General features: G+C 41.9%; 2 protein-coding genes across 9 annotated transcripts in view; both read left to right on the top strand.

The window, feature by feature from the left end:
• LOC122832862 (spectrin beta chain, non-erythrocytic 4-like) overlaps positions 1 to 15,897 on the top strand; it is a 78,807-nt gene extending 62,910 nt beyond the window's left edge. For 4 of the 8 annotated variants that reach the window (XM_044120039.1, XM_044120040.1, XM_044120043.1 and 1 more), the window contains 10 exons: positions 621 to 865; positions 1,794 to 1,932; positions 3,020 to 3,104; positions 3,192 to 3,388; positions 4,074 to 4,978; positions 5,093 to 5,153; positions 6,058 to 6,314; positions 11,361 to 11,531; positions 12,128 to 12,170; positions 12,246 to 15,897. In XM_044120039.1, coding sequence (XP_043975974.1) covers positions 621 to 865; positions 1,794 to 1,932; positions 3,020 to 3,104; positions 3,192 to 3,388; positions 4,074 to 4,978; positions 5,093 to 5,153; positions 6,058 to 6,314; positions 11,361 to 11,531; positions 12,128 to 12,170; positions 12,246 to 12,563 — 2,421 coding nt within the window. In that variant the 3' untranslated portion in view covers positions 12,564 to 15,897. Of the gene's footprint in view, positions 1 to 620; positions 866 to 1,793; positions 1,933 to 3,019; positions 3,105 to 3,191; positions 3,389 to 4,073; positions 4,979 to 5,092; positions 5,154 to 6,057; positions 10,993 to 11,124; positions 11,192 to 11,360; positions 11,532 to 12,127; positions 12,171 to 12,245 lie in introns of those variants that run through there. The other 4 variants (XM_044120042.1, XM_044120041.1, XR_006370883.1 and 1 more) reach the window with 4 other exon arrangements.
• A 610-nt stretch (positions 15,898 to 16,507) lies between these two features.
• On the top strand, positions 16,508 to 21,087 carry LOC122832869 (oocyte zinc finger protein XlCOF6-like). Its single transcript, XM_044120062.1, has 4 exons — positions 16,508 to 17,144; positions 18,236 to 18,552; positions 18,932 to 19,010; positions 19,082 to 21,087. Exons 1-4 carry the CDS (start codon positions 16,739 to 16,741, stop codon positions 20,683 to 20,685), a joined length of 2,406 nt encoding a protein of 801 aa, XP_043975997.1. The 5' UTR covers positions 16,508 to 16,738; the 3' UTR covers positions 20,686 to 21,087.
• The last annotated feature ends 74 nt before the right edge of the window (positions 21,088 to 21,161 follow it).

The raw sequence follows: 21,161 nt of genomic DNA, 5'->3' as shown, positions 1-21,161 counted from the left end.
TAAATCTCTTAAATTACTTTGGTACCTCACCAACACAAATATTACCAAGTATTTTGGATTTTTGGTCTGGTTTCTAGTAGAAATATTGTACCACACTTGAAATAAGACAAAACTTAACTTTTCAGCAAGAAATATGAGCTTGTTTTAAGTCAATAATTCCTTATTGATGGAAAAAGTTCCAGTTTATAATCAACTGTAACTGTGCCGTTACCTAGCAACTGTAGTCCAAGCCCAGCTCGTCTCCTAGCAACCGAGTTCTAGTTCCTCTGGCAGGTTTATTCACTTATAAGAAGACATTTTCCCATGTAATCAGTGAAATAAATAAATCTTACTTTTGTCTTATTTCAAGTGTAATAAGATATTTGTACTAGAAAGTAGACCAGAGACTGAAAATACTTGGTAAGATTTTGTGTTTTTACAGTGAAGTTTGTTCTGACAAAACTACCAAATTTCTGTGTAAGAACCTGCAGTGCAGAGAAAGTGATTAATTTTCCTGAGGACCCATGGAGAAAGCACAGCTGCTCTGTGCACAGCCCCATAACGTCCAGAGCTGCTGCGCTCGCTGCGTCATTCTGATCTCCACCGCAGGCCGTTTACTCATCGCTACGTTGTTTCCCCAGGTGCGTCAGCTGCAGGAAAGCGCGGCCCAGCTGAGGACGGTGTACGCAGGCGAGAAGGCCGAAGCCATCGCTTGCCGTGAGCACGAAGTGATGCAGTGCTGGAAGGAGCTGCTGACGTCCTGCGAAGAGTGCCGGCTGCAGATCACCACGGAAACGGACAAGCTGAGGTTCTTCAGCATGGTCCGGGATCAGATCATGTGGATGGAGTCCATCATCTGTCAGATCGGCACCGGGGAGAAACCCAGGTGTGCAGAAAACTCCAACAGCTGGAGGTTTATTGCCATAATTATTTATGTTTTTTTAATTAATTCTGCAACCTTGTGAAAAAAAGCTGGCAGATTAAATAACTAGGTTTTAGCTTTATTGCTAATGCCATAACCAGAGAAAAAAAAACTGCCAGAGAAGAAATTTGCCCCAGAAAATGATCGTGGTGAGGCAGATAAAAATGGTTCGTGTTACCCTGAACCTTCAGAGTGGAGCTTCCTGGTGCGAGGATGCTAAGCACTTCTGATTGGTTTAGTTATCCAAAGCCAATCAGAGGTTGGCATGCTGAATATTTAGCTTCAAGCTCAAAATCAAGCTACAAACTAGCTCTGAGGTAAATATTTAGCTTGCTAACTTCTGATCGGCTAAGTTATCCAAAGCCAATCAGAAACGCTAAACATTTAGCTCTGAGTTAAATATTTAGATTGACTTGGCTTTAAAAGCCAATGAAGAGTTAGCAAGTTAAATATTTAGCTTCAAATGAAAAATTCAGCTTGAAGCTAAATATTTGGTCTACCAGTGAACCTGCAGACTGTACCATCTCATCAGCAGGTGTTCTTTAAATGTTTGCTACACTCAGCTTTTATTTTGATAGTCCGCATCCTGTAATTGGCAAGTGAAATAGTGTATAAGATAAATATGTAGATGCAAACTAGATCTTCAGCCTGTTAACTAAATATTTATTTTAAAGCTACATTTTTATCAATGTCATTCAGTTGACATGGTGAAAATGGGATTTGGAAAAATAAACACCCATTTTTGTCTTTTGTAACTTGATAACTGACCCACATTATGTTTAAACTGTGATGCAATGTTTAGTTCTGACGAATATTCACTTGTCAAAAGGCTTAGAGCAACATGGTGGCCTGTAAATGCAGAGCAGATGTGATGGTTCAGTGGTTCCTGCAGGGACGTGTCGTCGGTGGAGGTGCTGATGAACTACCACCAGAGCCTGAAGAGCGAAGTGGAGGCCCGCAGCCAGAGCACGCTGGAGTGCATCGAAATGGGAAAAATGCTGCTGGCTGCTAGAAACCCTGCAGCTGAGGAGGTGAGATTACATTAAAAATAACGCAAGCAGACATCAGTGTTAGAAAAATGATGCAGCGACATCAGAGGAGATGCTCATATTCTACAGGATGTGGACAATTTTCACCAGAATTGATCAAGGTCACGTTTCAGGCTTCCTACCACAACATTTTTACAATAGATTTATTATAGTCTTTAGCCCATTATTAGTTTGCAGACTAAATATTCAGCTCCAAACAAAATGTTTATTTTGCAAGCTAAATATTTAGTTTCAATATTTGGCTAGTAAGCGAAATATTTAATAAGCAATATTTAGTTTGCTAACTAAAATTTGGTTAGTTATTTCCATAAATATTTAGTATGCAAGTTAACTATTTAGCTCCAAACAAAATATTTAAATATTAAGCTACCTAAATATTAAAATATTTAGTTTGAAGCTAAATAGTGAGTTAGAAATCTAAATACTTAATAACCAAGCAAAATGTTTATCTCCATGAATATTTAGTGTTTCCTTCTAAATAGATTAGCATTATTTAGTTAGATATTTAGTACTGAAGTAGTTAATATTTCATTAGCTTTGAGCTAGCTAAATATTGAGCTAGCTTTGAGCTAGCTTAATATTTGAATATTGAGCTAAATATTTAGTAAACAAGTTAAATATTTATTATTATAAATGTTTAGTGTGCAAGCTAACTATTTAGCTCCAAGCTAAATATTTAGCTCTGAGCTAGCTGTATATTTTGCTAACTCAGAGCTAGCGTAATATTTTACCAGCTCTGAACTAGCTAAATCTTTAAAAAATGAGCTTGTACCTAAATATTTGGTTGGTTAATTATGTAGCTTTTTAACTTAAATATTTAGAAATTGTGACATTTATAAATGAATGACGAACATTGTGAAAATCCATCCATCCATTTTCTGTTTGCCAGTCTGTCACAGCATTGTGAAAATATGACTGAAAAATTAACTCCCAATTTCTGTAAGAAGCTTATTAATTCCAATTACTGCCGCTAATTAGTTTTAATCTGGTGTATTTGACGTAAATGCTAACATTTTCCAAAAATGAGCTGTATAGATTTCTAATTCTGATGTTTGCTCTCAAATTTCAGATCAAGGAGAAGCTGGAAAAGGTGATCGCGAAGCAGCGTGAGCTTTCAGAGAAGTGGGACAAACACTGGGAGTTCCTCCAGCAACGTGAGCACAAACACCCGTCGTAAACGGAGACGGTATCACACTTTCTGTTCTTAAAAACTCTGCCTGTTGCTTCTGTTTTGCCACCAGTGTTGGAGGTTCACCAGTTCGCCCAGGAGGCGATGGTGGCGGAGGCCTGGCTGACGGCTCAGGAACCGCTGATCAGCAGCAAGGAGCTGGGCGGCAGCGTGGACGAGGTGGAGCAGCTCATACGCCGACACGAAGCTTTCCGGAAAGCCGCCGCCACCTGGGAGGAGAGATTCAGCTCACTGCGGCGTCTCACTACGGTACAACCCGCCATGAACACGAGTCGCTGCAAAATACTGAAACCGCTTTTCAGCTAGGGAATTTACATATTAACTTATTATTTAGCTCTGAGCATTTAGTTTGACTATTAAATATTTAGGTAGATACATAGTTTGAAAAACGCTAAATTTATCCCTTGCTACTTAAATATTTACCTGCAAACAAGATATTCAGCTTCAAAATGAATGTCTTAGCTCTGATCTAAATATGTTAAATATTTTGTATCTACAAACTGTACATTTAACTAAATACATCAAGCTAACTATTTAGCTTGAACCTAAATATTTTGTTTCAAACTAAATATTTAAGATGGCAACTGAATATCAACCCTCAGACTAAATATTTAGTTTAAAACTGTAACATTTATAAAAGAAGTTTGTTGAAAATATGACTGAAAAATGAATAAGTTTTTTTTTTACGACAGACTATAAAACCTGAATTTAGTTCATTTTGACTCTAAACTACATTTATTCTTGCTTCTGTGAAATATAACCTTTATATTTGAACCTTCTGGAGTTTCCTATTTTTCTCTCTAATATATTTGTTTATTTTTATTTATTTATTCCACAGCAGGAAATTATTTTTGTTTTCTGTTTTTTACAAACAACATGAAGCTTAATTTTACTTCTAAACTAGTTTATTTGTTTTGTTTTTCACCTTTTCCAGGTGGAAAAGCTGAGAGCGGAGCAGAGCAAGCTGCCGCCGACGCCGCTGCTGGGCCGTAAAGTCTTCTTGGACCCTCAGGACGCGGCGCCGGGTCCGGCCACGCTGCCCCGCCTCCCGGTCTCCCCCGTCATGAGGCAGACCATCTACGAGCAGAACGAAGCCACCACGCCGCCGTCGCCCTCGCCCGCCACGCCCACGCCGTCCCCGTCGGCGGCCGCCCGTCGGCTCGCCTCCGCCGTCGTCAACAGCTCCGGCTACCGGCACGGCGGCGTGGTGGCCGTCCAGCCGGCCGCTTCATCCATCGCCTCCGTCGCCACGGCGGCCATGTTGGTGTCGGCTAATCAGATGCGGGAAAGCGCCAGCACGGCGAAGGAGCAGGCGACAAAAGCCATGAGCTACCTGCAGCCGGAGGCGAAGACGTTGCCGTATCTACGGCAACCGAAGATCAAACACTTGGACGACGCGGTGACGCCGCTGATCGTGGCGAGCCGCCTGGAGCGAGGGAGAGAGCGAGGGAGGGAGAGAGAGGAGCGGGCAGAGGTGGCGGTGATGGCGGAGGTGGTGCTCCAGGAGCCGGGCCGGGAGCGGCTGCACAGCGAGCCCACCAGGGGGCCCCGCGGGTCCAGAACCGACCCGCTGGGCCGAGCCGAGCCGCAGGTCCAGGCGTACCAGCGGCAGCTGTCCAGCGAGCAGCTGATCCAGGCGCGGCGCGACGAGCTGCCGCAGGAAGTCCGGAGGGAGCAGGCGGGGCGGCGCGACAGGCGGACGCTGGAGAGGCAGACGTCCAGCGAACAGGAAGGACATGAAGGCCGGCGGAGAGAGAGAGAGCGCCACCGAGTGGAGAGGCAGGAGTCCAGCGACAATGACGTGGGGAGGGAGCAATCCGACCGGCGCTCCACTGGAGGGTGAGATCAAAAACTCCTCAGAGAGCCAGACTTTACACCAACCACTGAAGTGGAGCTAAAATAACAAAAACATATTATTTACCAACATAAATGTGATTGTGATTGTTTCCACAGAGAGAAGAGAACCACCATGGCAGAAATTGTAGAGCAGCTTCAAGAAAGAGAAGCAGCACAGGTTTGGAGTCTATATTCAAAGGTCAAAGTTGTCACAGTTTTCTTTCTGTTTCCTGCGGTATTATGTGTTTTCCAGGCACATAGTGCCAGTTTACATCATAACTAAGTAACTATGTTAACATCAGTTGTAATCATAATGCTAACATTTTACTTCATAATTTAATGCTTTGAAATTGGGCCTCTGTCTCTTTAAAAGCTCTTTTGGAAGCTCCGCCTTCAGGAAGTCATCCCAACATGGCTCCTCTATTGACCCTTTAACAACGTTTTTACCAGTGTTGCTCTGATTAGTAGCTCCTATAATGAGCTCAGCTAATTGCTGCTGGCTAGTCTGAAGGAGCTGAGTGGGGGACGGCTGCTCTTATTCCTAGAAAAAACTTGGAGTTTGAAAGGTCAAAAAATTTCTTGAAAAAATTCAGAAATTTTTAGATTAATCACAGAAATTTAAAAAACAATAATAATTTCAGTTTCAAAAGTTTAAAATTTTCAAGATTAATCTAGTTCTGTAGAAGTTTTTTACTTTTCAACCTCAGAAATTTCCTTGATTTTTCTCGGTTATCTGAGATTTTTGGTAGAAATTTGACATCTAGAATGACTCTAACACACTGTTGAAGTCGTGAGTTAAAACACTTTTCATCATTTATTTTATTCAGCAATCCAACAGTTTCCCTCTTTTGTTATTTTTTATAAATATGTCCAAGTGTAAAAATGTGAGAAAACCACAGGTTTCTGTTTATTCAGTCAGTATTTAGCACAGCTGACACAAAATAATGTTAAAATTTGATGATATTTTTGTTCAATTCAGAATATTATGATAAATATGTTATAGACAGACGACTGGTTTTAAAGAAAATGGCCGCTTATCAATTAATTATCAGTCAATGAACCTTCTTCCTTCTCGCTCTCAGGCGCGTGGCGAGGTTCCCCGCCTGCCCAACGGTCTGCCAGAAAAGTCTTCCCGTCCGGACCGGCCCAGAGCCCGGGACCGACCCAAACCCAGACGGCGGCCGCGCCCCAAAGAGCCGGGAGAAACGACGCGGCGTTCCCGATCGGCTCCGGCCCAGAGCAGCCAGGCGGCGCCGCAGCCGCCGACCCACACGGCGCACCACGAGGGCTTCCTGTTCCGCAAGCTGGACATCGAGAGCATGAAGAAGAGCACCAACAGGTGGGTCTTCAGGGCCCGGCGGGCCGCCAGCACACGCAGGATGCTCCCTGCTGTCATGACCATCCAAATTAACGAACTCCAATTTCCAAATTCCCAAAAGTTTCCTTTGAGTTTTAACTATAAATGGTTGGAATATTTAAAATCTCTTCTGGCTTTAATAATCCCTGTTGTGTTAATTGATCAATCGATGGCAACGGGGCGCAAATTCAGCATGCAGAGTTACGACTTTTGCATCTGACGTGTTAGGAAGATGCATGACTCGGCTCACATGTGGTCCTTACAAGCTGCAACCGAACCAAAGTCCAGCTGTGGTTCTGCTCAGCATTCAGGTCTTCCGTCCTCCATTACAGCCAGATTTCAAAATGGAGTTCACAGATTTAGGAGCTCAGGCAGGTTTTGAGGTTTTTTTATTTTAAAGCAGAAGAGTCATGCAGCCACAGCGCCTCCGCACTTACTCTACCCCTGGTAAAAATGTGAGAGAAAACGTTGATCGACTGGAAGGTGATTTTTAACGGGTATTCGTAACGTTCACACGAGTTGGATGTTTTTTTTTTTCTTTTTTGCTGAAATCTTTTTTTTTTTTTTTTTTTTTTTTTATATATAAAATCTGATTTTCAGATTTTTTTCTGAAATCTGATCTTTCAAGTATTTTTTTTTTTGTTGAAATCTGATTTTTTTTCTGTAGTTTTTTCTAGCTGGCTAACTAAATACTTGTTTATTCTCTGATAGTCTAACTCCTTTTAGCACAACTTGAACACAACAATAGTATTTCTCTTCGTCCAATCAGATCGTTATTTGAAGCAAAAATTAACCCCCAGTGAGCCGAGAGAAGCAGCTTTGTCGTCCATTGCTGCTGTTAGCGGATGTCATGGTGCGTCAGGTTTACCGGCGTACCAGAAACGCACAACAACGGTTCCAGTGAGAACCTTTGTATGAAAAAAAACTATATTAATTATATGTAATGTTTGCTGGATTTAAGTGTATTAAAATTCATCCACTGCAGTTGTTTACAGATGTTTGTGCATCAGATTTTGGGTCGTACCAGAACAAAAAGCAAAGTTTTTGTGAAAAAAGAAAAGTAAAAAAAAATATTATTACTTAACATTGAGTTTTATTTTCTACTGTATGAATAGAAAGCTGCATTTTACCAGGGGTGTGGTAACATCTAAGGGTGCTGTGTATCTAAATATCTGATTTGTTGCATTCAGAATGTGAGGACAACAGTTACATGAAATAAAAAAGTTCCCCACAGCATGATGAAACTCCACGCATGATGCTTAACCTGAACGCCACGCAGCCGACGCAGCTGCTTCACTCGCTGACTAACTGGCTGGATGAAGAGTGCAGCGAGAGCGGACCGATCCGCTCGCAAACCCACACACATTCACCAGACGAGCCCCCACTCTGACCCGCTCTCCACCGCCCTCTGGTGGCCGGTCCGATCACCCACAGCCAAAAGCTCATCCAGTTCCAGCAACGGATGACGCCCCTCATGCGCCCACTCACGACAGTGGATGAATGCGGCCATATGTACATGCCCTGTTATGTACATGGAAAGGTAAAGCACAACTGTGAATGGCTTGAATCCAGTGTTGAATCATTGGGATTCAACCCGTCACCGTTACGTCGCGACTCTACAAACCGTCACTCTGTGGTTCTGTGCGTAGTAATATTCTGATGAAACCTGCTGAATGTGGTGCTTTTAGATTGAATTCATTGTTGTTTAGTTCTCTGATGGGAAAAAGAATGTACACCCTTCTTTATCTCTCAGGTTTTACAAGCTTTTATTGTACAAAACCACATAACCAGTCACACACTGTCATTGTTTAATAAGCCTAGAAAGTTTGGTTCAGCCTCGGTTTGGTTGAAGTGATATCTGGTTCAGTTCAAATGCATATGTGAAGGCCAAGTGGACCAGAGGCCGCTTCAAAAGCAGGAAGTGGACTACAGCGCAGAAAAATGCTACAAACAAAAATTCTGCAAGCACAGCAAATATAAAACACTCCACAAAATGGAAGTCCTCCAGACCACTAGGGGGAGTCTGGCATTGGTAATGTTACCAACATAAATAATGTTGATGTTTTATAATATTGTAAAAGACAATATATTCCAGCTTTATTGAGGGTCTGGTCCCATCTTATTAGATGGTTGGTTGGCTCCCCCTAGTGGCATGGAGGACTTTTCAGTTTCATTCTTGCTGCTGTTTTTGCAGCATTTCCTCTTTTACTTCTACCTGCTCTTCACTGTTTGCAGCGTATTTGTTTATTTGGAGTTTACCTCATTTAAGTGTTTGTGAAGCGTTTACACCTGTCAGCCACTGTAGGAAAAAGACTTAAAGGGACGGTATTATGTGTTTTCTAGGCACATAGTGCCATTTTATGTCAAAATCAAACTATTATCTTACCTTTAATTGCTATAAAACAGAGAGTTGCTGTGGAATTGGGTCTCTGTCTCTTTAAGAAGTTCCTAATCCATCTGACAATCTGCCTTCAGCACATTATCAACACAATGCTCCTTATTATGCCGTTTACAGCCGCTCTCAGGTCATATAATGAGTTCAGCAGGCGCGTAGTTCCACCAGGTGTTTGCTAATTGCTGCTGACTAGTCTGGAGGAGCTGATGGGAAGAATTGCGCTCTGTGAGGCAGAAGCTCCTTTTTAAATACTATAAAACCTGCAAGGGTGTGCTTTATTTTTCCACATTGTTTCCATTTTGGCATAATCTTTTATTGCTCACCAAATTTTTCATTAATTACAAACAGTTTCTCATATGCACCTTAGCTTTTTGCTCGTTTGCAGATGTTTTATCAGAATATAAAGCTCCATTTTATTACCTCCAAGTACTGTGCAGACGTTTAAGACCTTAAAACTCGTTTATTATTTTAATGCAGCATTAATTTTCTAAATTTAACGCCATCACCTTATAAATGTTTCCTTCATTTGAGATAAAGGTTAAATTGGTTAGTTTTCACATGAAATAGCATCAGACTTTATGAAATAGCTTCCATTTTTTGACAATGAAGATTCTCCCTCCTTTATTTTCTCCCAGCTGACGGAAGCTGAGATCACCTCTGTAAATTATTTATGGAAAATCAAGCTTCTCATTGGTGGATCAATCAAATATCTAATAGGTCTAAGATTTTTGCACAGTCTCTATGCTTCCTCTCAGTTGATTTGCTTCATGCATGTGGTCGCTTTAACACAGGGGTGTCCAAACTTTTTGTCACATTGGCCAAAATTGTTGAGCCAAAAGAACTGACAGGTCAAAAAAAAATAAATAAAATCAACCAAATACAGTTTGTTTGTTTGTTTTTTTTCAGGAAATGGCAGCGAAAATAAAAAAATAAATCTACCATTTAAAATAATTTGAGTTAAAAATAAATTTATTTATTGTTTTTAAAAATAGCCTTTTAGCTAATTCTGGCACATTTACAAAATGTTAGTTAAGGTTTATTGTCCCCACCAAATAAATTGAATTAATTTCCAAATTCCTTTGAACTGAATTAAACAGCTGCGTTTCCATTGATCATATAATGGCGGAATTTGACATTTTGAAAGTAAATTTGCTTAAAAGAAAAACTTTTTTTGCATCACATAAGTCAAGTCATCAAAATCGGATGTTACCGCTGACAGAAACTATGAAGAACCCAACAAGAAGTTGTTTTAGGATTATGTTTTTTAATGACTTATCGCATAAAGAAACTTTTTCAGGTGTGTTCATAATTTAATTTCTTGTTTAATGGAAACGCTGTAAAAGTGAAATAGTTTTTTTTTTCAATGTTATTAACAAAGTTTTGTGAATATTTGTAATGGAAATGCAGCCAGTTATAAGAACAGGATTTAGGGCACTTTCTTCCAAAAAGCTTTAATAAATTAAATAAAAGCTGTTAGGGCTGGATGGTATGGCTGAAAAACCTATCACAATATAAACATTTTATATCAGTCAATCAACAATTATTGATTAGTTTTTTGTTGTAAATATCTGAAATATTGCCAAACTGGCAGTGTGACCTTTCCAGTTTCCACTTCACGTCGAATGTTTTTGATTTTTAAGCAGTTATGAGGCAAAACCTCAAACTGCTGCTGCTCAAGTTAGCAGATTGTTGCTAGGTAACCAAAGCTGGGTGGAACTTCAAACTGCTGCTTACCCAGCAGGTTGTTGCTAGGCAACCATAGAGTGAGAGAGTTAGCTGACCACCAACCTAACTTAGCTGGCTAGGTTTAGCAGCTAACGTCTTTATTATGCCTACATCTCCCAGAATACCGTCCGTTTCTGGATCAGTGTTCATTGACATTATTGAATATCCATTGATATTGATCATTTTTCTGTCGTAACTTATATTGTTATTGATTTATTGTCCAGCCACACTTTTTGTTGAACTCAACATTTTTCACTGTAAAAACATTATGTTGATAAAAATTGTACCCTAATTAAAAATATAAATTCTTCATTTTTATCAATCATTTGTGATGGACGGGTCAAATCTGTTTTACTCTTAAACGGCCACAAAAATGTCAGTCCAAGAGCCAGAAATGGCCCCCGGGCCTCATTTTGGACACCTCTTGGTTCAACAGATGTAACCTAGTTGAAAAAAAATTGCATTTAACCAAACTCTTCTTCTTCTGTTTCTGTGTTTCTCCCCGCTGTGCTTCCGGCTCTCCCTCCGTTCTCCTCCAAGGTAAGTCATAGTCAGGCGCCGCACGCTGGATCACCGAGCCGTACGTAGCTCCGCCCCTCCCCTCCCACTCCACCGCTCCACCCCCCCTCCCAGGTCATCCGTGTGTGCGTCCGTTCATTTGTGTTTGTTCAGCAGTGTAAATCCTCCTCCCTTCTTGGGGCTGGTCCATCCTGCCTACCTACCTGTCTGCTCTGGTCAGGTGAGTCAGGTGTTAGCCTAGCAACAGAGTCTCTGCAGCTCTTCCTGACTCCTCCCATTCTCCCCTTCCTACCTGCCCCAACACCCCCCCTCCCCTTATGCCGTCACTTCTCCTCCCTCCCCCTCCTCCTCTTCCTCCTGCTACCTCTCCCTGTCTCCCCGCACCACAGCAGGTCATGGGTCAACCTGTACTGCGTGCTGAACAAAGGGGAGCTGGGCTTCTACAAGGACGCCAAGAACACGACGACGCCCTACAACAACGAGCCGCTGCTCAGCCTGTCCCACTGCCACTGCGACGTCACCAATGGATACAAGAAGAAGAAGAACGTCTTCACGCTCAAGTGAGGGCCGGCCGCCATGTTTGGTTTCAGCTGGCATGATAGCATGTTGGGGCGTGCTGTGGTGGCGTAGGGGATAGCGCGACCCACATTTGGAGGCCTTGAGTCCTCGATGCGGCCGTCGTGGGTTCGATTCCCGGACCCAACTGACATTTGCCGCTCCTTCCCCCTTTCCTGTCAGTCTACTGTCATATAAGGGACACTAGAGCCCAAAAAAGACCCCTGGAGGGGAAAACAATAAATGTTTCAGCATGACATGTTAGCATTGAGAGCTGCTGAGTGACATCATCCATTGTTCCTCATCCAACCATCCATCCAACCATCCATCCATCCATCCATCCATCCAGTAGTTTCAGGATTTTGTATTTGTAATTTAGAAACGGCTGAAAGAACTGGGAACTCTGGAGATTTAGTATGAAGTTGTGACACCAAACAACGTGTCGGGTCGCTGCTTGAATTCTGAAAATATTCAAACTAAACTTTGTCTTCTATTTTTTTTTATTGTGTCTTAAATAAGAAACTTGTAACCTTACCAGCTATCAGTCTGTAGTTTGGATCTACATCACTGGAACATTTAACCTTCTTTTATCCTGTTGCAGAACGAAGGATGGCAGTGAATTTCTGTTTCATGCAAAAGACGAGGTGAGATTTCCTTAGTGTTGGTTTTTGTTGTGTCTCGATCCAAACGGCTGACTTTGTTCGTCCGTGTCCTCACAGGAGGACCTCAAAGCGTGGGTGAACAACATCACCGCCAGCATTTCAGAGCACGAGGAGATCGCCAAATGGGGCCAGCCCCAACCAACTACCTCATCCACCGACGAAGGGACGCGACGAGACGGCAGCAAGGTGGACAACCGGTCAGACCGCGGCGGCGAGCGCTCCGACCGTGGAGACCGGATAGAGCGCGCGGACAAAGAGAAGGAACGGGAGAAGGAGAAAGAGAAGGAAAAGGAGAGGGAGCGAGGGGAACGCTCAGAGAAGTCAGATCGGGCAGGAAAGTCGGACGGAAAACGCTCAGAGAAGAAGAAGAAATGAGCTTGGCGACAGACGTTTTGGGATTAAAACCTACGAACTCTGGATGGACAGGAGACGGGGCCACAGACCGACGGTGGAGGCCCCTCTTCTTCGCTCCAGCAGCTGGGCTTGGATGGAGAGCAACAGACTGACCCGGCTCACCCACAGGACGGATTTGATGTTTTTCTGTCGCCTCCTGGTGGCCGTTTGAGAGAACTGCAAATGGATGACGTTTTTTTAACAAAAACAAAGTAGGAGAAACACAAGCATCACTTTAATTCAAAGGCTGTTACTGATTGCTGGTAGCGCGGTAAAACGTAGCTCATGCTGTTCCATGTCGGTTTGTTTTCTGAGATGAGCTGTACACTGCAAAAACACAAGATCTTACCAAGTTTTTTGGTCTAGTTTCTAATGCTAATATCTCAGTGGACTTGAAATAGAGACAAAACTAATTTAACTTTTCATCATGATGCAGCGGCTTCTTTGAAATTCAATAATTCCTTAATATTGATTCAAATGTTCTAGTTCCACTGGTAGCTTATTATAAAACAAGCTGCTACATCTTGATGAAAAGTTACTTGTCAGTTAGTTTTGCTGTATTTCAATTGTATTCAGGCATCCGTATTAGAAACTAGACCAAAAATACTTGGTAAGATTTAATTATTTTGCAGTGTACCTGTATGTAACTCTGACTGTCCTATTTACTGTAATTATCTGTCTGTCTGTCTGTCTGTCTGTAAGTGGAGACATGGCCCACTATCTCTTATCAATCCTCAGAAATCAAGAGAGAAGGAAATGGTCCCAGAAGGTGGAATCGTTTCGTTTTGTTTTGTTTCCTTACTCCTGGTTTTGTTGTGACGCCATCAAAATGTTTCCATGCATGAAGCAGCACCAGAACTGTTCTCAGTTTCTAATGTTTCATGATTCAAGAAAAGAGCAGAAGAGAAAGATAAATACATATGATCTAATAATTCCTTATTATTGTTTAAAAAAAATAAAGTTCTGGTTCCGCTATCAGATTATTTCAGTTATCACATGGGAAAAATGTTTTCAGGGAAAACAGACTGGCAGTGTTACTTGTACTTTATTTTTTTAATCAGTATTAAGTACATGGTTTTAAAACTTTTAAAGTTTTCCTTCAGTCTGACAGTTGTCACCATGGATCATAATGTCTAACAATAAACTGCCCAGCCTGTGACTTCTGTTTCTTGCGGAAACTCTCGTTGTTGCAGTTGGGATTTCTGACCCTTCAGCGTTGGCTAATCTTTGAACTAATTGTAAAATAGCCTTAACGTTCGAATCCCAGGAGCCTCGTTCATTAAATCATAATTTACCTACTCATTACATAAAGATTACCGATTTTGAGGAACTGTACAGGCTACATCTTCTATTTTTGTATCCAAAAAGTCTACTTGAATGTCATTTTGATCAACTTGTTTTCAAGGTTTTCATAAATCTCAAGTTTCTTTATAAGTGCAGAATCTGTTGATTTTAATGGACGGGTTCTCCTGGGCACAAACCGGTTCTCTTCTGCTCTTTAGTTCTCTTCCATCAAACCTTGTTGGGTTCGATCTCTGATTCATTTCCCACATATCTGTCGTTCATACTGAACAGTCTTGTTGATGTCTGAATGTGTGCGCCGCTGCTCTTTCCCAGGGTCTCCACAGCTCTCAGGTTTTGTTGGTGTGAGGATGTTTGTCCCCTCAGTCTTCCAGGAATGTTCCATGACACAAATCGCTCGTATAACATTTCTTTTTTTTGTTTTTGTTTATTTAAGTCTTTGTGAAGACCCTCATCAGAAATCCTCTGAGTCCCAAACTTCTCCCCGATCACAAACTGAATATAAATGATGTCAAGTCGCGATAAAACCATCTGCATGGTTTCTTTATGAGACTCACTCGTCTTTACAGTCCATCTGAATTTTGGTTTATCCCATGGAAACTCGTACAAAAAGCCATAGAAGTTGGTGGAATTGTAAACGTCTACTGTCATTGCACCACAGAAAACATTTATTTATTACCATGTGATTTTAATTTCTTTTTATTTTGTATTTATCATCTTTTCTGCTCCAGGTAAGGAAGTTCCTGCAGAGAAAGTGACCTGAACATTCACCCCCCTTCACACCACATCAAAACAGAGACGATGTTTCCTGGAACTCCAAGAAAGTTTAAAATGAACCGCGGCCGTTTATTTCAAAACTTAAGAGCATTGATTTAAAATCTAGCATTAGGATTTCTTATTCAAAACCCCCCTGTTACACTCAAAGGAGGTTTTAACATCTGATAGTCTGGTAGATTTGGCTCAGTTTTGCACCAGTGTTCCCAAACAAATCCCAACATTTGTCACGTTTTCAGCTGCTGCGGTTCTCTTTCACACTGCACTGTCAAACAAACTAAACTACTGGAAAAACCGTAACATCAACATCTGACAGTTTCACTTTGCATATCTTGATTGACTCGTTCCAAACCAGCAGATAAAAACAAGGCTAATTTTGAAGGTTTGCGTAAAATTCATACAATTATTACTTAAAAATTTGGTTAGTGACATTATTTATTAATTTTATTTTGCGATAACTCTTGTATTTATTGCAACACTTTATGTAAAAGTGTTGCGATAAATTCTGCTAGTTGTACCAATTCCAGCCAGGCGGGGGCGTTATCTCCTAAAATGCTTTTTAGAGAGTATTAGTGGTTTTTGTGTAGTTTGGTTCTGGTGCGAACGGAGCCTAAAGAAGCGGGTCAGTCCTGCAGGTTCAGAGTTTCATCATGTGGTTTTGCTTTAGTTTAGCAACATAAGGAACATGTTTTTATTTCCTCAAGGTCTCAAATATTCTAATAATTTTTTAAATACAAAACAAAAACTTCTTTGCAGTTTTAACAAATCGCTTTATTGTTTTCCCAAATCCTGCAAAGCCCAGTGATAAAAAATGACTTTAAAACCTTCTTTATTTCTATTTATCCCAGATTGTCTTGAGAACAATTTTGTCTTTTTTGTTTCCATGCATCTGGATCAAGTGTGAATATCAGATCAATGCAAACATTTACATGCATGCCGAACATGACGGCCACAAGTCGGAGGCAAAGGAAGCAACATTTGGAGAAACTTTGCAGAAGAAAACTGACTGACACCACAGGTCAAAGTTCACCGATGCCACCATGACCTCACATGAAACAATCATATTTGTAGATCTACTTTTAAACATCACGGCACAGATGTTAAGAATTGGTCTGAAAACAGAACATGGTTTGGATGAGCTCTGCCTGTCTGTGTGTGTCTTTACCGTCCTGTTCACATCGGCCTGTCAGCCCCAGATATAATCACCAATAAAATACCTTTTGGTTACTCATGCACTGCAGTGGAGCTGGTGTTTTCTTTCTTTCACCTGGCAGCCGGAAACAAGGTTTAATGACACCAAAATCATAAAATTTTGGTTTTTGAAAAATCACAAATATCTGGAATTGTCAAATTTCTCTGAAATTTACTCAGAGTATATACATTTCTTGACAAAAACGAATATAAGGAAAAGAAAATACAATATATGCACATTTTTTGACAAAAATGCAAAACATAAAATTTTTGATGAAAAACCACAAATAAGAAAAAAGGAAATGCAAAATAAATTTCTTGACAAAAATGCATGTATGAGGAAAAGGAAAAACAAAATCTACATTTCTTGACAACAATGGGAAAAACAATATGTAAATTTCTCATGTTGAAAATGCATATATGAGGAAAAGGAAAAACTAAATATGTATATAGTTCGACGAAAACATTAAGAAACTGAAGAAAAACACATTCGTCAGGAATTTATTTTTCATTTCAGCTGCTGAAAACGAAGATGGAAAAAACAAAATATATATACATTTCTTCTTTTACTTTTAATTATGTCAGTTTTGGTCCTGTCATTAGATCTTTAATTTAAGTCAAAATTGCGGAGATAAATGTATCCGGCAGGTGGCAGTAGTGCGCCCTAATTGTGCCTTATCATCAACGAAGCGGAAGCGGAAATGTAGTTCGGAGCCGTTTCAGTGTCGCACAGGTTATCATTTAGAGAACCGACCGTTGGTGTTAGCTAAACACAGAGACGTTTCGTTGTTTAAAGTTCACGCAAAAGCGATTTAAAGTTTGTATTTTAGTTAAAATATGTGCTTGAATCCAACGAGCCGAGGTTTGAATACCCATATTTAAAAAAAAAAATGGAGGCACGCTTCGGAAAAGAGTTAGCGTCCGCGGTGGAAGTGGCTCTCCGGGCGGCCGTGTCCGTGTTCAGGGACGTGTGGCTCGGAGAGACTCGGAACTCGGACTGGGACGAAACGAAGCTCGGTGAGATCCGGGAGATCGAGCGGTTCCTGGTCGATCAGATCCAGAAGGTGTTCGCCGAACTTTGGGAGGAGAACGAGGCTCTGCGGACCAAAGTGGAGCAGCTGGAGGACGTGCTGCAGAGGAAAGCCGGGCGGCTGGAGCAGGAGCTGGAGGCCAGAGTAGGTCAACTGGGCCGAGACATGGAGCAGCTGGAACAGGAGCTAAAGACCATGAGCGAGGCCCCCGGGAAGACCCACCAGGACGGGCCAGAACAGCAGCTGGAGGACGGACCAGCAACCGGTGAGAGTCTTCTGTAGTCAGTAGGTTCTCCCTTTGGCTTAATCAAAAACAATACTTTATGTTTCAATTACAGAAAAGTGGTTAGAGTAGCCAAAAATTACTACTAGGAATCATTTAACTTACTTTTACTCAACTAAACGAACAAATAATAATAATAAAAAAATACTTAAGAGTTGCTTAAAATAAACTACGTAAATAGACTTTGGCTAAATACAATTTTGAAAAAAATGATTGCCTGTGATATTGTTATCAAAGTATTTAAACAAATATATTCTTATATCAGTTTTTGGCAATATCGCCTGGTCCAGCAAGATAACAAATGTAGGCAGAAGAGACATTTTTCTTAAAATTTTTCAACTTAAGCCTTATAAAACTTATAGAAAACCTAAAGAACAAGTGAAACCTTTTTTTGTTTTTTTGAAGACCTATAAGTCTGACCAAATTTTCTTTTTCTTCCTAAAATCTAGATTAAAGTGCTTTTCCTGGAGGGGAGCATAAAAAATACGCAAAAACAAAATTTGACAAATTGTGTTTTTGTATTAAGCTGTTTTGACTATTAAAAGTATATTTTTTTTGTCATCACTGGAGCAACCAACCAAAAGAGTCAAAAAAACAAAAAAGAAGCAGTTTTTAAGACTTTTGCACTATTAAAAGTATTTTCCTTTCATTACTACAGCAAACAACCAAGAGTCAAAAATGTGGGTTTTTTTATGTTGTTTTTTATTATTTTTCTTTAAGGGGAAAGAAACATTTCATGAGGAAAAAAACTACAAAATTTATGTTCAAGTAAAAAGGAAAGAAAAAAAAAATCTAAATTCTAGATTGCAATATTTTTTGAAAATTTGGTTTCTCTTGCCTTTCAGAGTTCCATAGAAACCAATTCTTACAGTAGGTTATATATGTTCACTGTGTGTTTACTTCATCTCTACAAATAGAAAATAACATCATAAACAAGGAAGCCTGCGTACGAACTGGAGCTGAAACAACAAGATGAATCAGTTATCACCTAATTTAGTAATCGAGTTCATCAGAGATTAACCAAAATGTTTAGCAGTTCACATCTGACGTTTCCCTGCTGTCTGTGATTCCAGATGGGTCGGCGCCGGTCGGCTCCAGCAGCGTGGCATCTCCGGAACCGGACCAGAACGACCTTCCTGTGACCTCAGGTAGCGCAGATTTCGTCTCCTCCTCCCCGGATCAGAGCGCGGCCGTCTCGGCTCCCGCGGAGGCTCAGATGGTGTTTGTCGGCACAATTCCCTCCGCCGCCGCGGCGCTGCTGGTCGGGGCCAACGAAGTCTTCGTCCAGACTTTGACGGATGAGCTGGAGCTGAAACCCGAGTTGACGCCGCAGGACGCCGCCAGCCCCGAGTCCAGCAGCGCCAGCGGTCTCTACTGCACTCAGGAAAAGGTGAAGGGACAAGATGGAGTACAGCAGGGTGCCCAGAATTTGAGGCACTTGGACTGATTTTGTGTGGCCCTGACTGCAATTCAAGAATGATATTTTTAACCAAGAATGATATTTTTGAAACAATTTTTTTGTTATAAAAGTTGCTAAATGTAGCAATCAAGTTGCTAAATGGGTTGCTAACTGCTAACAAAAAGAGACATTGGCTGATTGCATTGCTGGGGAAGAGAACATCGGTTTTTCCAAGTAAATATCAGCTGATCATACAAAATTTAGAAAATATCTGCACCACTAGCTGATACTGTTTGTAAGGACAACTAAAAAAATTTCAGATGATTTGATTTGGGACTGAAAAGTTTTAAAACTTCAAATCTCTTTTCAGATGCCACAGAATTCTTTAGAGGAGGAACCTTCTGGAGTAACGCGGCGCAGGAGGAGGAAGGCTGATAAAACTGAAAAGGGTATGACTTTGTTAGCTTCAGGGGTTGAATAGGTAACATTCACCACAAATTTATTTCTATTTCACTTTCAGTTTCATCCAACAACTCGGCAGAGGAGGCACAGGTCCAGCCAGGTGAAGCTCAGGGAAGAAGCCTGAGGAGAACCTCCTCTCAAGCAGGAAAGCGCTTCTTCTGCGAATATTGTGACACCGGCTTTCACTGGAAAAGTGACCTGAAGAAACACCTGAATGTACACAAAAAACCCTTTCCCTGTGAGCAGTGCAGCAAAAGTTTCCCAGACAGGGAAGATCTGGAAAATCACCTTCTGAGTCACGACTCAACGAAGGACCCGCTGCCATTCCCGTGTCCGCAGTGCAAGAGATCCTACAGGAAGGAGGAGTCGCTCCAGAATCACCTCAAACGCCACCAGACGTCCAAACTGCCGAAACCGTTCCCCTGCGATCAGTGCGGCAAATCATTCAGGGCACAGCAGTCACTGGAAAACCACCTCCTGCGCCACGAAAAGTGGAAGCTGCAGTTGAAGTGCCAGCACTGCGAGAAAACCTGCAAGACAGCGGTGCAGCTGAGGGCCCACATGGCCGTGCACTCAGAGGAGAGACCATTCAGCTGCGCCACGTGTGGGAAGGAGTTCAAAAGCAAGGACACCCTGCGCTTCCACCAGATGGTCCACACAAATGCCAAGAAGTACAAATGCAACATGTGTGAAGAGTCCTTCAAGTACGCCCACTCGCTGACGGTGCACAAGAGGAAGCACACCGGCGACAGCCCGTTTGTCTGCGACGAGTGCAACCGCTCCTACAGAACCGGCACCGCTCTGAAAAGACACAAGGTCATCCACACCGGGGAGAAACCCTTCACGTGTCACATTTGTGGAGCGAGGTTCAACCTCAACAACAACCTGAAGAGGCACCTGCGCATCCACACCGGCGAGAAACCGTTCGCCTGCAAGGACTGCGGGAAGAGCTTCTCTGACAACAACAAGCTAAAGTCGCACATGCTCGTCCACGGCGCCAGGAAACCCTTCATGTGTGACCTCTGCGGGAAGACGTTCCTCTTCAACTGCAGGCTGCAAATGCATCAGCGGTATGTCCACGCCGATAACTCCCATGTGTCAGACGGCGTCCTCCAGAACCGGAGGCCGAAGCCGCTGGTGAAACCGTTCAGCTGCAAAACGTGCCTGAAGGGTTTCAGTGCCGCTTCGTCGCTCAAGCTCCATGAGAAGGGCCACAGCGAGCACAAGGAGTTCCACTGTGGCATCTGCGGGAAGGACTTCCACAACAAGTACTCCTTCAACTACCACCAGCGCAGCCACTCGGGAGACAAGCCCTTTGTGTGCGACATCTGCGGGAAGAGCTTCTTCCATGGCGCCAGCCTGAAGCAGCATGAGCGGATCCACACAGGCGAAAAGCCTTACAAGTGCGACCAGTGCGATAAGGAGTTCAGGACGGATGGAAACTTCTACCGCCACCTGAGGATCCACAGCGGGGTAAAACCTTTCGAATGCAGCTACTGTCAGAAGAAGTTCCACCAATCCAATCAGCTGAAATCCCACCTGCAGGTTCACACGGGCCAGAAGCTGTACTCCTGTCAGCAGTGCGGCCACGGCTTCTCCGATTCAAGGCAGCTCAAGAAGCACAGCTGTGACGGCCCAACTCATATGATTAAACTTGAATGATTTCCTGTCTTTTAATACAAAAAATGCTTTAAATTTATAGTTTCATAGAGTTAAAGGGATGTTTGTTGATTCTGTTTAGCGTATCTGTTCATGTCTGTAAAGTATTTGTCATGACAGTTCATGTGCAAGGGACTGATCACAAATTGTCAATTAAAATAAGCCTACAGATCTACAGATGGCCTGGAGTGGCATTTAAAGCTGTTTTATTTGAAGAAACTGTTGATCTGTTTCCTTTAAACTGTAATTTATTTTCCTAATCCATTACTAACCAAAATTGTTATTTTTGCAGAAACGAACTTGAAGAAATACATAATTTGTAATGAATAATTCTCTTTAACATGACTGTAAATATATTTCTTCCCCCGTGTACAGTACAGTTCAATAAACAGTTGAAACGGAAAATATGCTTCGAGTTTTATTTTGAAAACCTCCACAGAAGTTAATTCCATGTCCGGAAAAACGCTGCTGCTTCGACA

The sequence above is a fragment of the Gambusia affinis genome, linkage group LG06 (genome assembly GCF_019740435.1).
Source record: "Gambusia affinis linkage group LG06, SWU_Gaff_1.0, whole genome shotgun sequence".
Lineage (NCBI taxonomy): Eukaryota > Metazoa > Chordata > Actinopteri > Cyprinodontiformes > Poeciliidae > Gambusia > Gambusia affinis.
The sequence above is the reverse complement of the archived record's forward strand: the minus strand, read 5'-3'. Positions and strand labels throughout refer to the sequence as shown.